The sequence below is a fragment of the Grammomys surdaster genome, unplaced genomic scaffold, assembly GCF_004785775.1.
Source record: "Grammomys surdaster isolate TR1022 unplaced genomic scaffold, NIH_TR_1.0 374, whole genome shotgun sequence".
Classification (NCBI taxonomy): domain Eukaryota; kingdom Metazoa; phylum Chordata; class Mammalia; order Rodentia; family Muridae; genus Grammomys; species Grammomys surdaster.
In genome coordinates this window covers 56,406-76,167 of record NW_021604793.1, presented here as the reverse complement: position 1 = coordinate 76,167, position 19,762 = coordinate 56,406, and the positions used below count along the sequence as shown (strand labels likewise).

Here is a 19,762-nt window from a genome sequence, read left to right as displayed (position 1 = left end):
ATGTAAGACTCTATCGAACAGAGCAGAGCTTTAGTATATCAGAGACCCCTGAGAGAACCACATGGACACGAGAGATCACTGCAAAATGCAAGATGAATTTTTGATATTCCAGCCTGATGGGGCCACCCTGTACCCCAAAAGGAGAGGTGACCCTTCCTTATCTTTTGTAGCCAGGATGAAACACCATTCCTTCTCATGTGCCTGTGGTGCCCAGTTCCTCCAGTAACCCCCATCAAGCCACTTAGCATGAAAAGAGAAGCAACATTCTAGCTGCTGGATCAACTATTCCCCAGGCCCCACTCTTCAGGAGTTCAAGCTGTCGCTCAGAGGAATGAGAGATCTGCTCACAGTGTTGGGGAGTGGTAGAGCCTCGGCAGGTACCTGTGTATCTGTGACACCTCTGAAACTTATGCTGGTACCCATGCATGTCTCTCCTCCATCCCTCAAAACCCCCTTGTCCCAGGGTCCTCAAGTGTGGCTCAACTCAGGATATATTTTCTTCAGGAATGTGCTACTGAGTGGAGTCCTCTCTTCTGGGGAATAGGAGCCCAGCGTAATACAAATGCTTTAATGCCTTGCCATCCAAGTGAGAAAACACCTGTTTAATAGGTTTTTGTTTCTTACATAGCCACATACAGACAGCTTACATAATTTATTATTCAAACAGGGGCCCTTTGATGTCATCAAATGCTAGACTGATCATTGGGAAAGAGGCAAAGCAGACTTCCAAGCTAATGGTTGTTGGGAGCCTACTCCTAGCAGAAAGTATGGCTATCATCTTTGCAGCCATCTCAGGCTATATACCCTGACAAGAGACTTGTTTTTCAACAGCCTACAACAGCTGAGCACACTCTGATAAACATCTTGTTTCTCTCCTATATCTTGTTTTGTTGTTTAGTGGCCCCAGCTGCAAGGTACACGTGGTAAAGTGTTTTCAGCTGCAGTCCCCTGCTTGCGTTTATATATGATTTCCTTTCAGTAAACGGGACTTGAACAGACTCTCTGTCTTGTCTCCATTCTTTGCATCTCTTGCCCTTCCATCCCCACTCTCTCTCTTGCTAGACCCTGTTGACTGACCCGAACGGACCGGGACATAGTGGCCCCCAAATGTGGGGCAGAATGGGCCATTACAAATGATCCCTCTGGACCTGGCATTCCAGCTTTGGATTTTGGTTCTTTTAATTGCCAGTTGTGGCCCAGTACAAAAATCATGCCGTTGTAAAAATGGGCTTAACATTAGCTAGCATTGTCCTTTCGGTACGCCTGAGCTCAGCTCAACCCCACGGGAGAGTTTTCTACCTGGCAGCATGCTTAATTCTCCTGGGAACTGATGTGGATCATTGTTAATAATGAAACTGTACTCATACTGTACAGTTTGCTCTGGGGGTATCGGGTCTCGAGGGAGGGAGGTTAAACAGCTCACCAAGGATCAGATCACCTATGAGGAGGCGCAGAAGTGGGCGTTGAAGCCCTGTGGGGTTCTGGAGTCTGTGATCCCAGTCGTGGAGGACACCTCACGGCTGTTGTGACTGCAACTTCGAGTTGCGTAATGAAGTCACGTGAGAGAAATGTGTTGCTAGGTGATCTCGCCACAGTACAAGTGTCAGAGTGTGCTTACGCCCACCTAGACAGTGCAGCTCAACCCTGAAGAGACGTGAGTTGTACACAGCTGCTGCTGGGCAGCACAGTGGATAAGCAGAAGACGATGATTCTATGTGTCATGTACCAGTGCAGGGACCGGTGACAGCTGTCTGTCTTCTTGTCAAGTATTGTGACTGCCCATAAGTGTGTAAGCTACAGCGTTTTACATCTGGCAGTGCCATGAGCGTGTGTTCTCCAGACTTTCCGTGAACACCTGAGTTGTACCCACTGCTTTGATAACCGAAGCATCAAATGACAGAAAGTTTTCAGCCTTGCTATCCCTCTATGGGACCCGGTCATATAGACTACTGTTTGCTGACCTGAACCTACAATGTGTCATTGCAGGATCTGGGTGGCTGATAACTTCATTTAGGAAGAGTCTTGTTGAGTAGCCCTAGCTAGCTTGGAATACCCTATGTAGCCCAGGCTGACCCTCGACTTGCAATGGTCCTCCTGTCTCTCTCCCTCCTGAATACTGGGATTTGAGGTATTCAGCACCACGTTCTGTCCACAGGACTTGGGACTGTGGGCCTCTCTCTTTGTTTGTAGGATGTGTATTGATTGGTTCAGGGCCCAGGAGTCCTGCAGCAGCAGAAGTTGGTGGAGTCGGACTGTGGAACGTTGGATCCGGCTCCTTAAGGGCAAACGCTTCTGCTACTTTCTAACCTGTGCTCATACTGCCCTCTGCCAGCAGATTCTGGTACTGCACCTACCGCGGCCCTGAGAAAAAGATTACAGGGAAGATGGGACACAATCCTGGGTCAGCCCAGCGCCTCTCTGAGGAGGAGCTGCTTGGCTCTCTGACATGCCCAGGGCCCTGTTTCCCCCTCCCCCTCCTCTCCTCTCATGGAAGGAGAAAGGAGGCAGCCAGCCTTCTCTTTCTGAACCTCCCCACCTCCAGTAGCTAGCTGTTCTTTCACATGGCTCTTCCTGTGGGAGGTCTGTCAACAACACTCCCTCTTCCAAGCCCCACTGGCACCTTGAGCGAACCCTAGCCCTGGCTACAAGGGCAGCCTCTGAAGTACTGTCTCTCACAGCAGATATACCAGCAGTGCAGAGCTGCAGATAGACAATCTTGGAAGGCTTCTTGGAGGAGGATGTGGAAGGCTACTCTGTAGGTCCCCAGGACTCCATTGCCTCAAACGCCTTCAGGGTGATGGATGATTACTTTATACCGCCCTTCTGTCTCTGTATTCCTCTTTGGCAACGGCAACTCCTTTCAGCACCAGCAGAGGGCTGGGGTTGGGGGTGTCTTCCCTATCTCCTCCAGTCTCAGAGTAGCATCCACTGCACGTCCCATGTTGCTGTGGGTCTCCCTTAGGAGGCTCATGGTCCTAACTTCATCCTTCCTACCATCCACCCCCTCAAGGCGTGGGGTTTAGACCTTCAAGGTTCCAGGTCCTTCCAGCTGTAACTTTAGATGAAGCACCAGAGATGAAAGTCATCTCAGGACCGGGCCTGCAGTGTCCCGGGCTAGAAGGATACACCTCAGCCAACCAGTGGTGCATTTCATTCCTGGCTTTGTTTCTTTTGCTATACATGACCGATTGGGGCAACTCAGTCTGCCTGCTTTTGTTGTTTCTTTATTTTAACAGTGGGGGAAAAGGAGAAAGGATTGGCGTGACGGTGAATGAGTTAAAATAGTCAAAGTGCTGATTCCAGAAACTGGCGCCTGTAAGCCGTGGACACACGGTTGCCACAGGCTATCCACATTACCAGGCTAGCCACATTCCAGCCCTGCTCTGTACAGCTCCCGCCGAGTTCTCCTCGGACCCCAGAGGGCTCTTTCCCATGCTGCCAGCTCCTGCAAGCACTACCTCTGACTTGTTCCACACTACCCTCTGCTCTTCATACCTGGAAAACTAGTGTGCCCTAGTCCTGAGCTCACTGCTTCCAGTCTCCTGGCTCCCTGGTGGCTGCTGTTCTCCCCTCTTAGTTCTCCTGGCTCCTGGCTCATTTTACAGAGCCTCCTTCTGATCTGGCAGTGGGTATCATGACTTGTAGCCGCTTGCCTTCTTGGGACCCCTGGTCACCAGAGAAGTGAGGATTTGGTTTCCTGGTACCCACCCTCCCTGCCCCTGTGAGGGAAGGATGGGTAGAAATTTCTAGCTACAGTGGGAGGAGGTGATGTTGTGGCTCTGAGCTCCGGTTGCTGACATCTACCGGCTCCTAAACACTGCTTGTTCCAGTCTCTAGTTCTATGACCAGTCTGCTTCTGTGGGGATAGGGCTTGGACAGGGTGTTTCCTGAAGTCAGCAGGTGACCTGTCCCTCAGTCCCTGGCTGGGCAGCATGTAGATGCTTGTGTTGACAAACTCCATGGGCTTGGTTCACAGTCTGTCACCGGCCGTGGTGTGCAGCCCCTTTCTTCAGTCTTGGCTCCTAACTGAGCCACTTTTGAAGACTCTCTCTTCCCTCAACACCCTTCATTTTTTCCTTGATATCCTACTTTTGTGTATCTTCTTCCCAATCCCAACCTTCTCCTGTGTTACCTGGTGCCCAGTACCTTGGCCCTACCCAGTAGTGTCTTCCCAGCTCCCACCCTCTTTCTAATTCTCTCCAGTATCTGGAAGGCTCAGTTATAATGTTGATCCAGAGAGGGGGCTAGCCATTCCCTCTACACCTGAGGCTTGCATGTGACACCATGGGCCTGGCCCACCACTCCAGCATCTCCCTAGGGATGAGATGGGGCAGGGCTCCTCCTTCCTGTTTGGACAGGGATGGTGGGAGACAGAAAGCATGTCATTAGTGATGACTTGGCTTAATTACAGCCCTCAGCAGAGCCAGGCTTGTTTACTCTGCAAATGTGCAGAGGAAGAGGTGGATCAGGCATCAGACCTTCCCTGTCAGGATCAAGAGATTAAGGCGTTCTCCCTCCCCCAACCCTTTTGTTCTTTTTGAAAAAGAATCACGCCACAGAGAAGAACAGAGGCAGAAAATATCTTACACACATCTCCCAGAAGTGGCTGAGGCCAGAGGAATTCTGGGACAAAGAGATAAGTGAACCAGTACCTGAACGGGGGCCCCTCCATGGTATTTTGGAACAAGCGAGGGAAGAAGTCTCGTCTTTCTTAGAGCAAGACTGCACTTGCCTGGACATACCTGAGAGTGTGTGAGCTGGGGGGAGGGTGCGGGGGGGGGAGAGAAAGGCTGGGATGACTGGGAGGGGGTAGGCAGGGCTGCACTGGCCTCAGAGAACTTAAAAGAATACAGGAGAAAGAGAACCGAGAGTGCTTGGTCTCTAGTAAAGACTAAGGGTGTGTCGAGCGGTTACGATCACGAGTTGGAAGGGAGAGATGAGCTGGGGGCAGCTTAGTGAGTCCTGAAGCTAAAGGCTGTCCAGATTGGGAACATAAAAATGGGTCCACAGAAGCTGAGCTGGGGCAGAGCTCCTGAGCCAGCATCCCAGTGAGCTAGGGTGAGCGTTCTGTCACAGACACGGTGCTGAGTGACGTCCAAGTCAGGTGGTCACCATGGTCAAGATTCGAGTTTCACATTGCCGAATCAGTGCAAAGCACATTGTGCCGTATGCTTCTTCTTACGTAAATGTGCAGCAGGGAAGTGGAACCCAGTGGCCATTCCTCTTACTGCCGTCTCACAGAATATTCCCCATGGAAAGACCTCTACACACTTCCTTCCAGAGCCAAGAGCCTTCCTCTCCAAGAGAATGGAGATGTTCCAGTGACGGACACTGAGGACTTCCCAGGAGATAGTCCTGAAAGTCCAACGTCCTGAACGATGCCTCATGATTGGGCCAACTAAGACCCAACTGTTTTACCCTACAAAACAGTATCGAGACAGTCCTGGCTGCCTTGATCTGTGCCTGGTCCCTCCTCCCACTGCTTAGTAACAGAGTCCCTGCTTACCGTTTCCCTCGTCCTCCCCCTTGTCCTCTCCCACTCTGATTCCGCTCCTGCCTCCAGACGGGGCCTTTCTGGTGTGGGAATGAACCTTACAGCCAAAGAGGCTCATGTCAGGAAAGTGATGGCTTAGAGAGGAAGCAGGAAGACAGTGGGAGAAAAGATGTCTCCTGTTGAGGGAGCTGCCTGACTTTGGGCCAAGAGGGAGAAATCAGGCCCTTCATGCTGAGGAGAGGCAGCAGGGCTGCTTTTTGACACTGAGCTCATCCAGTAAGGGTAAACGGGAGACTCGGTGCCAAACTCTCTTCAGCAGGTTCATCGTCGTATAGCGCCAGTCAGCTCAGAAGCCTTCAAGGCTCTTCCTCTCTCTACAAATGGCTTTGCTCTCTACAGACTCTGTCTCTGGTCCAGGGGAAGTCAGTAGATCAAGGGGTTAGAGAAACATATGACCTTCATTACACCCTGCAAACCAGACAGGCACAACCTCAGCCTTACCCATTTGGCACTGTCATGGTGTCCTATTGGGAATTCTTTCTATTTTACTTTGGTGTGATGTGCTTTGCAGGGTTGGAGTTTTGCCTTCCCAGGATATTCTGTATTAACATGGTGACAGATAAACATATAATGGGCTCAGTTTCCTTGGGATTTTTCTAGGGCCCCTGAAACTCCTGAAGTCTCAGGCAATACAGAGCCCACTTTGATACAGCTTCTATTGCATTGTCCACTGAGGACTCTTCCCTGATTCTATGCTGCCTACAGGGAGAAGGGGGCTGTTTACAACCCGCTCTCTGTACCTGCCCAGGCTGCCTGGCCTTCCAGATCCCAACCCACACCAGAAAACTCAGCCTTTGTTTTGGTCAGGGTTTTTTATTGCTGCAACAAAAACACCAGGATCCAAAAGCAAGTTGGGGAGGAAAGGGTTGATTCAGCTTACACTTCCAGATCATAGTTCATCACTGGAGGACAGGAACTCAGGCAGGAGTAGAACTTGGAGGCAGGAGCTAATGCAGAGGCCATAGAGGGGTGCTGCTTACTGGCTTGCTCCACATGGCTTGCTCAGTCTGCTATAGAACACAGGACCACCAGCCCAGGGATGGCATCACTCACAATAGGCTGGGCCCTCCCTCATTGATCACTAATTGAGAAAATGCCCTATAGCTGGATCTCTTGGAGGCATTTTCTCAAGTTGGTCTCCTTTCTCTCTGCTGACTCTAACTTGTGTCAAGCTGACACACAAAATCATCCAGTACAGCATACTTGGAAGTAATTATTTAAAGAATCCAAATGTCAACAATAGCTGTAAAGTGTATTGTTTCCTCCCAGTTGGACATGATCTTTGCCACTCTGAAGCAGGGCCACTGTAATGGCCCACAGAAACCCTCAGGCAAGCAGGACTATTGACATTTTCTCAGAGAGAGAGGGACGGTCACAAAGCCTGTGACATAAGACCCTTGAGGTCTATTCATGTGATCATTACCTGGCCCCTCTTCTCCCCAGCTTTCCAGCTGCTACTACATGTGAAGAAACAAGAGGACTGTGCTGGGGGTTTTCAGTACCACAGGCACCCACAAATTACCTGTATTCCCATAAAAAAACCCCAAACATCTACTTATTTGCCAAGTTGAATTTGATAGAATCTCACTTTGTGCCATTAACTCCTTCTCTGTCTGGGACATATAGATCCTGGCTGTCATTGTCACTGTCATTGTTGTGTGTATTTGTGTGTGTGTGTGTAGTTTCTGAGGTTTGATTCACGAATGACACAGGCAGGTGGAGATAAAACAGTGGCAACCCTCACAGAACACATCCCACTTACGTCTCTTCTGTCATCTCCAGCCTGGTTAGTGTTCCTCTAGAGTCTAATATACAGAGCACATAGTAGGTTCTCAGTTCCACATAGAGTATACACAGTAGGTTCTCAGTTCCACATGCATTGCCTGAATCAATCTCTCCAGGCTTTAGATACTCACTACTTCAATGAAGTTATAGAAGGGTGTGCATGTCCGTGAGTAACTGAACGACAGCCAGCATGGTGTGGTGGTGGTGCTGGTGGTGCTGGTGGTGGTGCTGGTGGTGCTGGTGCTGGTGCTGGTGGTGCTGGTGCTGGTAGTTATGGTGTTGTTGTTGGTGATTATGGTGGTGGTGGTAGTTATGGTGATAGTGGTAGTTATGGTGGTGGTGGTAGTTATGATGGTGGTGGTGGTTATAGTGGTGGTGGTGGTTATGGTGGTGGTGGTGGTAGTTATGGTGTTGTTGGTGGTGATTATGGTGGTGGTGGTAGTTATGGTGATGGTGGTAGTTATGGTGGTGGTGGTAGTTATGATGGTGGTGGTGGTGGTAGTTATGGTGGTGGTGGTTATGGTGGTGCTGGTGGTTATAGTGGTGGTGGTGGTTATAGTGGTGGTGGTGGTGGTTATGGTGGTGGTGGTAGTTATGGTGGTGGTGGTTATGGTGGTGGTTATGGTGGTAGTGGTGGCAGCAGCTAAAGGAGATCCTTAGGCAGCTCCTGCTTGTACCTCCTTGGAATCAGGAGGTACCTCTGTCTGCACTCACACAAATTGTGTCTCTCCTGGAGACGCACACACAGACACACACAACAATAGCAATGATGATGACAACCAAGATCTATTTATCCCAGACAGGGAAGGAGCCAATGGCCCAAAGTGAGCTCAGTCGCACCACTGATGTCCCTTCTGCCTTCTGTTTCACTGTCATAGTCACCACAGTGGCCGCCATGACACTCTTGTTGGCCACCCCAGGCAGGGGCTGTGCATAGGGACCCTCAGGACTTCTTTGAGAATGAACAAGAAGGGTTCCAGAGCCCCAGAGCCCCTTCCTAGTCCCCTACAGTCTGCTGCTATGAAGTGTGTGTGTGTGTGTGTCTGTGTGTGTGTATGTGTGTCCCTTTACCTTTCTTTCTTCTTAAAAATTAATTCTTTGAGATTTTTATACAATGTGTTGATAGTATTCACCCCTAACTCCTCCCTGACCTACCTTCCCATCCCTACCCGGAAACTTAAAGTCATGTTGTTTTTATAACAACTCCGTTTTGTAACAATTGACTGCCTATGTACTCCTGGGGGTGGGGCCATTCACTGGAGCACAGACGACCTATCGGGACCCACACCCTTGAAGAAACCTGAATATCTCTGGACGGGCCCCAGAAACTCAGTTACCCGTAGCTCTTATTTAAGAGTTTGTGCTTACGATCCCCTTCCCACCCCAAACTAGAATGTTGACAGACTTGATCCTGTGCAGAAACTGCAGCTGCCCGGAGTTCCTGTCATACCCAGAAGGCACTGCTTTTCTTTGGTTCTCTCCGACCTCTCACTGTTAAAATCTTTCTGCTCCCTTCTTCCTTGATGGTCTGTGGGCCTTGGGGAGATGGTATATGTGGTTTTCTGGCTAAGCACTTTGTTGACACATATCTCTTGTGCAGCATGTTCACTGACACCTGGAAATCTGCCGCTGTGTACCCCCACGTCTTCTCCAGCATGCACTGCTTTGCTGGGGCTCCATTTTGGCGGGCCCCAGTAAGAAGTCTAGCTCTCCTACCAGAGTTCTTGCTCTGCCTGGTGATGCACCTGCTTGCTTTGACTCATCCTAGGGAATCTCAGTTGGAGTGCGGTGTATTTTCCTTTTGGAGTTGGAGATAAGAAGCAAGCACAGGGGTTCTAAAAATTCCCAACTAGCCCCTAATATGAAGGTGGGTCTTTTCCTCCCATCTGCTCATCACTGCTTTGGCCACTGTTTGCTCTGAACATGAGGATGATGTCCAATCTTGGGTTCCCCCCCGATGGGAGCCCTGGCTCCATTGCAAACACCCCTTTCCCTCATACCATTCTGCAGTGCCTGCCACACACATCAGAAATCTCTGTCTTGGCCTTCAGCTGTTATGTCGGCCACATGATGTAGCAGGTAGGGAAAAGAGACACACTTGAACTTGAGGACCATCTCTGACTTACTAGCTGAGTGATCTGGGGCAATGTCTCTAAACCTCTGTTTCCACAACTGTAAGTAAGCAGTAATGCATGGAATTAAATTAGCTTTCCCTTGTCAAGTGTGGCACAGGTCTGCAATCCTAGCATGTGTCGAGGTGCAGTAGGAAGATCTCAAGTTCCTGCTCTATCTTCAGCTACACAGAAAGGGAGATCATGTCTTTAAATAATTAAAGTCTGATGTATAGCACTTGGTATAATCCTCATACATACGGAGGGAGATACACACACTGACTCTTCCTTTCATACTACCATCACAACAGCAACAGGTCTTACTGTTACCATCATCGTGCCTGCTACTATACGCCATTGATCAGCCCTTGCTAGTCTAGGCCAGCCCCTATGGTGAGCATTGCTACTCATGAGTCCAGTCTTCCGGACATCCCTAAAACACCATCAAAATCAGCCCCTCCTCCTCAGTGCATCTTGGCTCACTGTTCACAGAGCTTGTCAGTTACTCCAGGACCTCAGCCTGGACTCAGTTCTTGGAATAGACTCTGCTTTCTAGTCCAGGGACATATAATGGTCATTCTGGGTCAAGGACCTTACAAAGTTTATTAACATTTCCATATCAGAAAGGAAGCAAAGTTAGACTCTGCTACCTTTTCAATCTGGCCTAGAAAACCACAGTCAAAGCCACCACTTCTGTTGTGTCCCCTGTGTCTTGGGGCCAGGCTCTGCGAGGGACAGTAAGATGCAGCGCCTCTGAGAGGGAAGACTCACTGCTTCAGGGCTGATGTGAAAACCACTCCTGGGGTGGTCCTCTGAGGTTGCTCTGTCTCTCTGCTCCTCTCTTCCAGGCTTGCCTTTTCCTCCCCATAACCCTCTCCCCAGGGGATGGATTCTTCTGCCCTTTGCCTGATCAGAGCTTTGTCAAACCTTCCCAGTGTGCTCATGGGCAGTGTATAGTACCCTGGACTGGGATGGCTGCCAGATACTTGGTTCTGAGATTCTTCAGAAAGATCCCATCCCACCAGGTCTCCTGACATCCCATAGGCTGATATCTTCTATACTAAAACCAAGCAGTTTCTGGAAGAGATCAGGGAATTGGCAGAATGGTGCCCGGGAGCCCAGGAGTGAGACCTAGGAATCCTTACCTTTGACTAACTTTAGTCAGGATGTGCTCTAACCCAGCTAGAGGTTGGCTACTGTCCAGTCCTACCTGAGCTCTCAGGACAGACAGACACCCTCATCCAGGAGAGAAAATTCCAGAGGGCAAAATGGCAGCTGCTTGAGAAGCTTCTCACTGTTGAGAGAACATCTTTGAAGTAACATAAGCTAGATACTCCCTGCCAAACACAGAAAGCCCACACAGTGCTCACGTGGGGTCAAATTGACATTGGCTCTCATGCCTATCCTGTCTTGGGGCCTGTTTATTGCTGGACAGCTGTGGTCCTTAGCATAACCCAAATGGCGAATCCATGGACCTTCTTTTTGACCAAGCTAGATCTGTGAAGACAGAGTCATCTTCCTTCTTAGTATCCCATTCCTCAAGAAGGTTAAATGACAGGAAATGAACTTAAAGGGGAATCCTGAGTGTTCGGAGGACCCCTCCAGGGATGAGGCAGGCATTTACCCAGTGCCTTGTTGGTAGATAAGCAGGAAGGAAGCATCACTGGAAAAATAAAGCTAAGAGATCGCTGAAGGGGATAACTCTGCAGGTCCCTAATTAGGGACCAGATAAAGTCCAAATTAGACCACTGTAGCGTGCAAGGGCAGCATATTCCACTCTCTATCAAAAGGACTCTGTTGCTCAAAGGCCTGGAGATCTATGCTCTGCAAATTGCCCTAGCCCTTCAGAAGGGGAAGGAGAAAGTGGAGAGACGCCCTTTTCCGGTGCTATGGGCTCAGTGGGGATAAAAGGAAGCAGCTCTCTTGTGCCCCATTATTGTCTTTCTCCAGCTCCAGCACACGAACTGCTCTACCATGAGTCGGCAACTGAACGTCAGGTCGTCCAATGACAAGGGTGACTTCAGTGTGCTTTCTGCAGTGGTGCCAAGGAAACCCATGGGCAGTGTGGCTTCTTGCCACGCAGCTGGCCACAGGACTGGGGCTAGAGGCAGCAGCAGGAGCCTTTACAGTCTTGGAGGGAATCGGCATACTTCCTTCAATGTGGCAGGTGGCAGTGCTCAGGGCTCAGGGCATAGCTTTGTACATGGGTATGGAGGGGGTCGAGCCAGTGGCTTTGCCAACAGCATGTTTGGCAGTGTGGCCCCGGGGTCCACTTGTCCATTGGTGTGTCTGCCTGGGGGCATTCACCATGTCACAGTCAATAAGAGCCTCCTGGCTCCTCTGAATGTGGAGGTGGATCCTGAGATCCAGAAGGTGCGTGCACAGGAGCGGGAGCAGATCAAGACTCTGAACGACAAGTTCGCCTCTTTCATCGACAAGGTGAGTATTACAGGAAGACGTGGTGTCATATCAGGAGCAGTTCTCCTGTTTCCTGTGCAATATGGATAGATGGATGGATAGATGGAAGGATGGAAGGATGGATGAAAGGATGGAAGGAAGGATGGATGGATGGATAGATGGGTGGATAATGGATGGATAGATGGATGAATGACAGATACATGTGGATGGATTGATGGGACAGGGCCTGGGTGGGGTCCCTCTACACAAGGAGAAGAGAACAGTTTACAAGCTGCTCGGAAATTGGGGAGGGCAAATGAAGGTTGTCTTCTTGGAGAATTTTAGAGAAAAGTTGGGGAAACTGGATAGAGGTAGCTTTTTTCTTTTTTTTTTTAGGGAAGTGTTGAGTTCCTGAAGGTCCAATAGTGGAAGGTGTCTTCAAGTTTTTTTTTTTTTAAAAAAGAATGTGAACAGCTGAGAGAATTGAGCACAATCCAGAGGGCAGAGTTCACAGTACAAAAGGTACAGTTAGATGCAAGGGAGAATGTCTCCTGGGTTCAGTCAGGCAACAGAAGAAATTAGGATGCTGCATCCAATTAGTGTGCAGTGACTGCTAATTCAGAAGACCAGGAAGGAGAACTTGTTACTGATCCCTGGGGAAAGAGCACTTGTTAATGATATCTGAGGGTGGACAGTCAGAGCTCAACCCATAGGATTTTTACAAAACCTCTCTTCTCTTGGGAAGTCAATGGTGTATGTCTGTGGGGCACGATATCTGTGTGGTTCAGGTGGCTGTGGGTTTGGGTTCCAGGTGCGCTTCCTGGAGCAGCAGAACCAGGTGCTGCAGACCAAGTGGGAGCTGCTCCAGAAGCTGGACCTGAGCAACTGCAGGAGGAGCCTGGAGCCTGTTTATGAGGCCCACATCAGCAGCCTTCGCAAACAGCTAGAGATGCTGGCTGGCGAAAGGGTGCGGCTGGACTCAGACCTGAGGAACATGAGGGATGTGGCAGAGGACTACAAGAAAAGGTGAGCAGGCCACTAAAAGTTCCTGGGTCATAGACCAAAGCTCCAGGGTCAGGAGGTCAGGTAATGCGGTCTCTGGCTATGGGGGAGGTACCTACCCTGTGATAGGTAGGAGTTCCTGGGCTCACAGGCCCTTTGGATACTTAGTTGCTGGTTAGGGATTCTATGTAGGCATTTGAGTATTTTCCTGGGATATAATGAGGGAATCTAAGACTTCTTACTTACAGCTGGCATATCAGTTACTTTTCTGGTTACTGTTACCAATGCCTGACAGGAAACAATGTAAGGAAGGAGAAGTTTACTTTGGCTCATGGTTTGAGGAGATACAGTCCTTCTTATCAGGGAAGGCACAGCAGCTGGTAGCTCCACAGTGATGGCAACCTTGTGGCAGTGGCTTGTTTCATGCTGCCAAGCAAAGGGCAGAGAGCTGAGGCTAGAAATAGGGTCAAGCTTTTAACTCCACAGCCCTACCCCTCCAGCTATATGGCTGTCAGTCATATATTGGCCATGATTAGAAGCTTCCACAACCTTCAAAACAGTACCACGTGCTGGGGACCAAGTGCTCAAACATATGAGTCTGTGGGGGTACATGTAACACTCAAATCATGGTAGCCAGAGATCCCAGCAGCCACAGGGCTTGCCCCATTAGTAGAAAAAGGAAGTTACCTGACAGACAAAACCGCTGCCATCTCTCTCTTCTACCACAGATATGAGGTTGAGATTACCCAAAGTACAGTGGCTGAGAACGAGTTTGTGCTGCTTAAGAAGGTGAGATCAGAGACCACCCATGGGTTCTGGTCCCTCCTGTGCCTGTATCCTAAGCAACTCCATTCAGGACTTCATCTATGACACCTGGAGAGGGCATAGGGGCTGAATTTGGTTGGGACCAGAGTTATAGCTTCCAGCAAGTTAGAGAGGAAGGGCGTGCAGCCAGAAATTGGATAGGAAGAAACAGGAGAGAATCCCTGTGGGGACACTGGGAGGATGTGGCTCAGCTTAGTCTTCCTGTGTGGCTTGAGGAAAGGCAAGCACCTCTGTAGGCGAAACTAAGGAAGACTGGCTTCGTGTTCCCTTCCTCTGTTCCCAAAAGTTCAGTTAGTGAAAAACTGATGTCAAGTGACTGGACAGATGCAAGTCAGATGGCTGCAGGACAGAGCAGCAGCAGAGGCAGGGTGATTGGTGGGATGGGGGATGGATGTATTAATGATGTCATGGGACCTCTTGGCAGGAGGCAGATGCAGCCTACATGGTCAAGGTGGAACTTCAAGCCAAAGTGGACTCTCTGGAAAAAGACATCAAATTTCTCAAGTGTCTGTACGATGTGGTGAGGACACACCTCTCTCCCTCTGTTCTGCCTCAATCCAGCTGATACTTTCCCAAAGAGACATCAGTGGGTGGGACTTAAGACCACATTAGATAAAGGTGCTTGCACAGATAAGTGTGATCAACTCTGTCAGAGACCACAGGAGCCTGATGGAGAAGAGGAGAGGATCTGAGAATGCTGATCCTGTTTCCGTCCACAATCTAGGAGATTGCCCAGCTCCAGACTCATGTCAGTGAGACCTCTGTCATCCTGTCCATGGACAACAATCGAGATCTGGACCTCGATGGTATCATTGCTGAAGTCCGTGCTCACTATGAGGAGACTGCCCTAAAGAGCAAGGCCGAAGCTAAGGCGTTGTACCAGACCAAGGTGAAGCTGGTGGGGGAGGGGGAAACCTCTTTCCTTCTTGGGAAAGGTCATAGAAATACTGAGTGAGAGCTGGTTACAGCCCAGGACCAGTGGCAATCTGTCCAGAAGGTGTTCTCAGCAGTGCCATCAAATGAGTATGGATGGGTAAATCCAATGGAGAGGGACAGTGAGTCCTTCAGGAAGCATAGACTGAAGTGTTCCCCTTCTAATGCAGATGCATTTACAGGGATGGGGGTACATGACACAGGGATGGCAGATACAAGCTGGAGCCAGGTGGGGAGAGAAGAGAAAGCCCTGAGCTCCCTTCTGCTATGCATGAGTGTGTCGGTAGTCCTCCAACAGCAAGTTGGAATTCTAAAAGCATTCCGAGTGATAGGTTAGGTGGTGAGCTAAGACACTTCAGACGCTCCTCCTTTAAACCCCCATCTTCAGTCATGAAAGCCCAGATGTATCAACTTTCTATTTCTGAAACAAAATAGTGAGGAAAACCAGCTGATGAGCAGAGGAGGTTTAAATCAGCTGGTGAGCAGGGAGGTTTGTTTGATCCTTGGTTGTAGAGGTTTCCATTTGGAGATTCTTGGTCTTGGGGAAGAGCAGTACACTGTGATGAGAACTCGTGTCAGAGAGGGCAGCTCACTTCTCAGCATCCAGGGAGCAGAGAAGAAAGGAGAGAGTGGTAGGGTGCCTCAGGTCCCTCAGGAGGTCAAGATCTCCTTTGAGGGTTTGTCCTCAGTGACCTAAACTTTTTACTAGGACTTACCATCTAATAGTGGCAAGCTGTAACCCAAGCTAGTAACATATGGGCCTTTGGGGGACAGTCCAAATTTAAACTATAGTACCATCAAGAAAGGATGGTGAGTGTAGTTCAATGTCAAACCCCCTCCTGTCCCTCGTTCTGTGTCCACGAGCATGATACTTTTTCCACCCTGAAGTGTTGGACACAGTACCTCACCCAAGTCCTACCTGTAACCTCTTCTAAAGACACACCTGTCCCCGGACTTCCTTCTTCTCTGACCTGTGCTGGGAAAGTGTTGAGAGAGAGTGTGAGCCTCAGAAGAGCTGGGCTGCCCCACTCACCGCTGCATCCGATGCCAGTGCCAGAGCCAAGTGGGGCCTCTAGAAGACACTTCTCTGAATACTGGATGATGAACAAAGAGGGGGTCAGAATTCTCACATTGGAGAGTGCTTATGAGTGGGAACTACATCCTGTTTACCCTGGGAAAGTCTCAGGACAGGAAGCAACCCTGGAGGGAGGGCCATACGCAGGTTCCGCCTATGATGGGGTCAGGGGGTTTTCTTGATCAGAGCTGGAAGGGCACCTGGGTTCTGGCTTCACCACCTTCACTTGAGATTCACCTCAAGGTCCCTGGGATAGGTGTGCTCCCCCCGAGCCACTCAGTGTCTTGTCTTATCACCATCTTCCTGCCTCTGGGACACTAGATCCAGGAGCTGCAGCTGGCAGTTGGCTGCCATGGGGACAGCCTAAATCATACCAGGAATGAGATGTTGGAGCTGAACCGGCTTATCCAGAGGATCCGCTGTGACATCGCGCACGAGAAGAAGCAGGTGGGCAGGAAACCAGAGAACAAACGGCAAAGTTCCACATGTGTGGTGGAAACTCCACTTTTCCAGGGAGAAGTGTCTATAACAACAACCCATTGTTAACTGTGTTGATGTGGTTCCTCAGAGGGTCTCTGAGAGGAACACACACACACACACACACACACACACACTAACACAACATTTAAGAAATGCTGTCTTCAGGTGAGACTAGTATAAATAAGAGACCTATGCCATGGAGGGAGAACCAGGTCTCCCTCGGGGGCGTGGGAGTCCCAGGGACAACCACAGGCCTCTTTCTCACCCTGTATGAGAATGGAGAAGACACCATCTATTTCTGGCTTACCCATGGTGCCCATTAGGTAGCCGGGCAGGAAAGAGGCAGAGACTTGCCCTTACCCCATCCTCCAGCTCTTCATTATCAGGGTAGGATTAGAGTAGTGGTGTTCCAGGTATCCTTGCGCTCAGTTATTTCTGTGTCCAACATACCTGTCCTGTGACTTTTGTGTGTGTCCCTCTGAGACCAGGCCTTCTCCCAGGTGTCTGGATGCATGGGGCAAGACAGGGCCTTCTATGGCCACCTTGCATTCTTTTCCTCATTCTGGGGCAGGGCCCTGGTGGAAGAGTGTAGCAGCGGATGAAGTTTCTGGATTCTCCCATCTATGCCATAGGACTCTTATTTGTACTAGTCTCACCTGAAGATAGCAATTCTTAAATGTTGTGTGTGTGTGTGTGTGTGTGTGTGTGTGTGTGTGTGCATGTGTGTGGGTGTTCCTCTCAGGGACTCTCTGAGGAACCACATCAGCACAGTTAACAATGGGTTGTTATAGACACTTCTCCCTGTATCCCCAGGACCTCATGTGTTATGGAGGACCGGGTCACAGGTACGCCTGTAAGACTCTATGGTGGGCTGGTTTACAGACTCCATCAGAAACACCCTCCCGTTTAGCCCTTGAAATTATAGCAGCCTTGGGGACTTCCTCAGAGTCCATCATCCAGGGCTGTAAGTTAGGCTATTTTAAGGGAAGGTTGCCTTGCCTATCAGGTCATGCATGGGAGCAGGCAGGGAGTCTAGAGAGTCTACAGAGAGCAGGAGGGCTCCAGCCACACTGTCTTGGTGCAACAGACACAAAGGTTCCCTGCAGCAGAAACCTGCAAGGTACAGGACGGAGCTACAGAGCCAGGGCCAGACCTGGGTCTGCATTCATTGCAGATGAATGTTTAAGGTTGTGGCCTGGGTGATGTCTGAGAAGGTAAAAGCTATACTGCTTGAGGACCTGTAGCCATGTCCCTAGAATATACATAAAAAACTAGTTTGGTTACATACCTACATGCAACCCTAGCACTGTGGTGGGGAAATGGAGCCTGCTGGCATCCAGCTTAGTTATAAGTTCAGTGAGATAATACAGAGGCTGACAGATCAGGCTCCAAGTGTCTCCTCTGGCCTCTGTATACATACGGGTATGGACACCTGTACACGTGTGTGCATACACCACACATACACCACACTCACACATATACATGCACACATATTTTTCAAAAGTAAGGAAAGTGGGACCCTTGGGCTGCTGTGTTACTCTACCACTGTCTTAATCAAATACCTGACAGAAGTAACTGAAAGGGGCAAAGGACTTACTTTGGCCATGAGAGTCCATCATGGCAGACTGCCTAGTTGCATCTATAGTTAGGAAACAGAGGACGATGAATTTTGAGCTCAGTTAGCTTTCTTCTTCCAGAGGTGGTCCAGGACCTAAGTCTAGGTTACTGCCTACGTTTAGGATGGGTCTTCCCACTTGAACCAACCTAATCAAGACAATTCATAATAGGGACAACCAGAGCCTTGCCTCCTAGACAATTCTATCAAGTTAATAATATTAACAATCACGACTGGCATGATCTAGGTTATATTTTATATCTTAACAGTCTGTTTTTTTTTTTATTCCCCCAGTGTTCCAATCTGGAGAAGGCCATCGCTGACGCTGAGCAGAGAGGGGACTGTGCCCTCAAGGATGCCCAGGCCAAGCTGAATGAGCTGGAGGGAGCCCTTCAGCAGGCCAAGGAGGAGCTGGCCCAGATGATCCGTGAATACCAGGAGCTCATGGGCCTGAAGCTGTCACTGGATGTGGAGATTGCCACCTACCGCAAGCTGCTGGAGGGCGAGGAGTGCAGGTGGGACCTGGAGGGCCACACCATGGTGCCAAGGGAGAAACACCTATGGCTTCTCAGGCCAAGGGAACATTCGGGAGCAGGAAACTGAGCAAACATTGTGAGAGAGGGTGGCTGTGGTTTGGCTGCCGGGTGATGACCGTGGCCAGCCATATGCACAGGTGACTCCGTGGTGATACAAATGGAGCTGTGAGGACAGACAGATTGATGTATGCTAGCAGTATGGTCCCAGTAGATCATGCCATCTATAGGATGGGAGATTTGAATCTTCATGTGTTGGTCAAAGAAAGAAACAGGGTCTTTCTCTATAGTCCAGACTGGCCTCAAACTCCTCCGGTCTCAGCCGCCTGAGTGATCTTATCCTTTAACCTTCTGTATTGCAGGATGTCTGGTGAGAACCCATCCTCCGTGAGTGTCTGTGAGTATCCTAGAGATGGGTTGGGCTGAGGAAGCCAGGGGCCCTGGGATATAGAGATGTGGGAAGCCAGGGACCCTGGGATGCAGTGATGCTTAAGGCCAGAGGCCCTGGTATACAGAGATGCTTGAGGCCAAGGTCCCTGGGATACAGAGATTCACTGCCAACCATAGTTTTACTTCACCTATGGGTTTTTGTTGGCCTGAGAAAGTTCTCTGCACCAGAGCAACATTTCCCACACTTGTCCCCAGGAAAAAGTGATTAAAATTCACACCCATCTCTTTTTGTTGTCCTATCCTGGGGTACCCTTGTCTAGAGAACAGCTTGGGAATGGTTGCTTTCCCAGGATACCGAAGATGTCAGGCAGCATGACTATTCTGTGTGGTCCCCATACAGTTTAGCACATAGCAAGCCCTCATTCACTGCATTGGCAATTTGTATTGACTTCTGAGGATGATCACAGTATTAGGCAGGTCCTCCTCAGAGATGGTAGTTGCCATGGCTGTCACTTGCTGACAAACATCTGCTTTTGTCTCTTTGTCTGCACAGCTGTCATCAGCAGCAGTTATGGCTCCTACGGCTATCATCCAAGCTCCATGATCTCTGACTCTGAGGCTGGCAATGCAGTTGGCACCCCTCGAAACAGCCAGGCCAAGACCAGAGGATCAAGAGCAGACCTCAGGGACACCCGGGACAAGAGAACTGTTGCTGGTTGTACCCTGGCCAGGAATACCACTTGAGAACTCCACTCCCCTCAGTGTCTGGAGAAGGAATGCCTTTGCTACTGTTCAGAGATGACTGTGTCACTTGAAACCACCATCCCTGAGTTTAAGGACTGTTTCTAGTACATTTGACTACCCACTCTCTCCTTTAAGTTCTGATCGACACGGTCAGTCTTCCTGTGTTGGTGGGTCCCATGCAGGCTTCTGACTTTTTGTACCTTCAGCCGGCAGGAGGGTTTAGAAACTCAAGCCACCATTGACTTCTTGAGCTAAGGAGGCCATGATAAGGAGACTCTTCCAGAGAGGGAAAAGGAAGGTGGTGGAGAGAAAAGGGTG

At 49.7% G+C, this 19,762-nt stretch overlaps 1 protein-coding gene across 1 annotated transcript; it reads left to right on the top strand.

Moving 5' to 3' along the window:
• The first annotated feature begins 11,424 nt into the window (after window positions 1-11,424).
• On the top strand, window positions 11,425-19,444 carry Krt74 (keratin 74). The gene is made up of 9 exons (XM_028781100.1): window positions 11,425-11,889; window positions 12,659-12,873; window positions 13,578-13,638; window positions 14,099-14,194; window positions 14,399-14,563; window positions 16,004-16,129; window positions 18,072-18,292; window positions 18,673-18,707; window positions 19,254-19,444. Exons 1-9 carry the CDS (start codon window positions 11,425-11,427, stop codon window positions 19,442-19,444), a joined length of 1,575 nt encoding a protein of 524 aa, XP_028636933.1.
• The last annotated feature ends 318 nt before the right edge of the window (window positions 19,445-19,762 follow it).

What these genes read in the sequence shown, in the direction of transcription:
- Krt74 (XM_028781100.1), top strand. Translation starts at nt 11,425, where the DNA reads ATGAGTCGGCAACTGAACGTCAGGTCGTCCAATGACAAGGGTGACTTC. An exon ending in TCGCCTCTTTCATCGACAAG is followed by an intron (nt 11,890 to 12,658) that starts GTGAGTATTACA and finishes TTTGGGTTCCAG; the next exon opens with GTGCGCTTCCTGGAGCAGCA. An exon ending in GCAGAGGACTACAAGAAAAG is followed by an intron (nt 12,874 to 13,577) that starts GTGAGCAGGCCA and finishes CTTCTACCACAG; the next exon opens with ATATGAGGTTGAGATTACCC.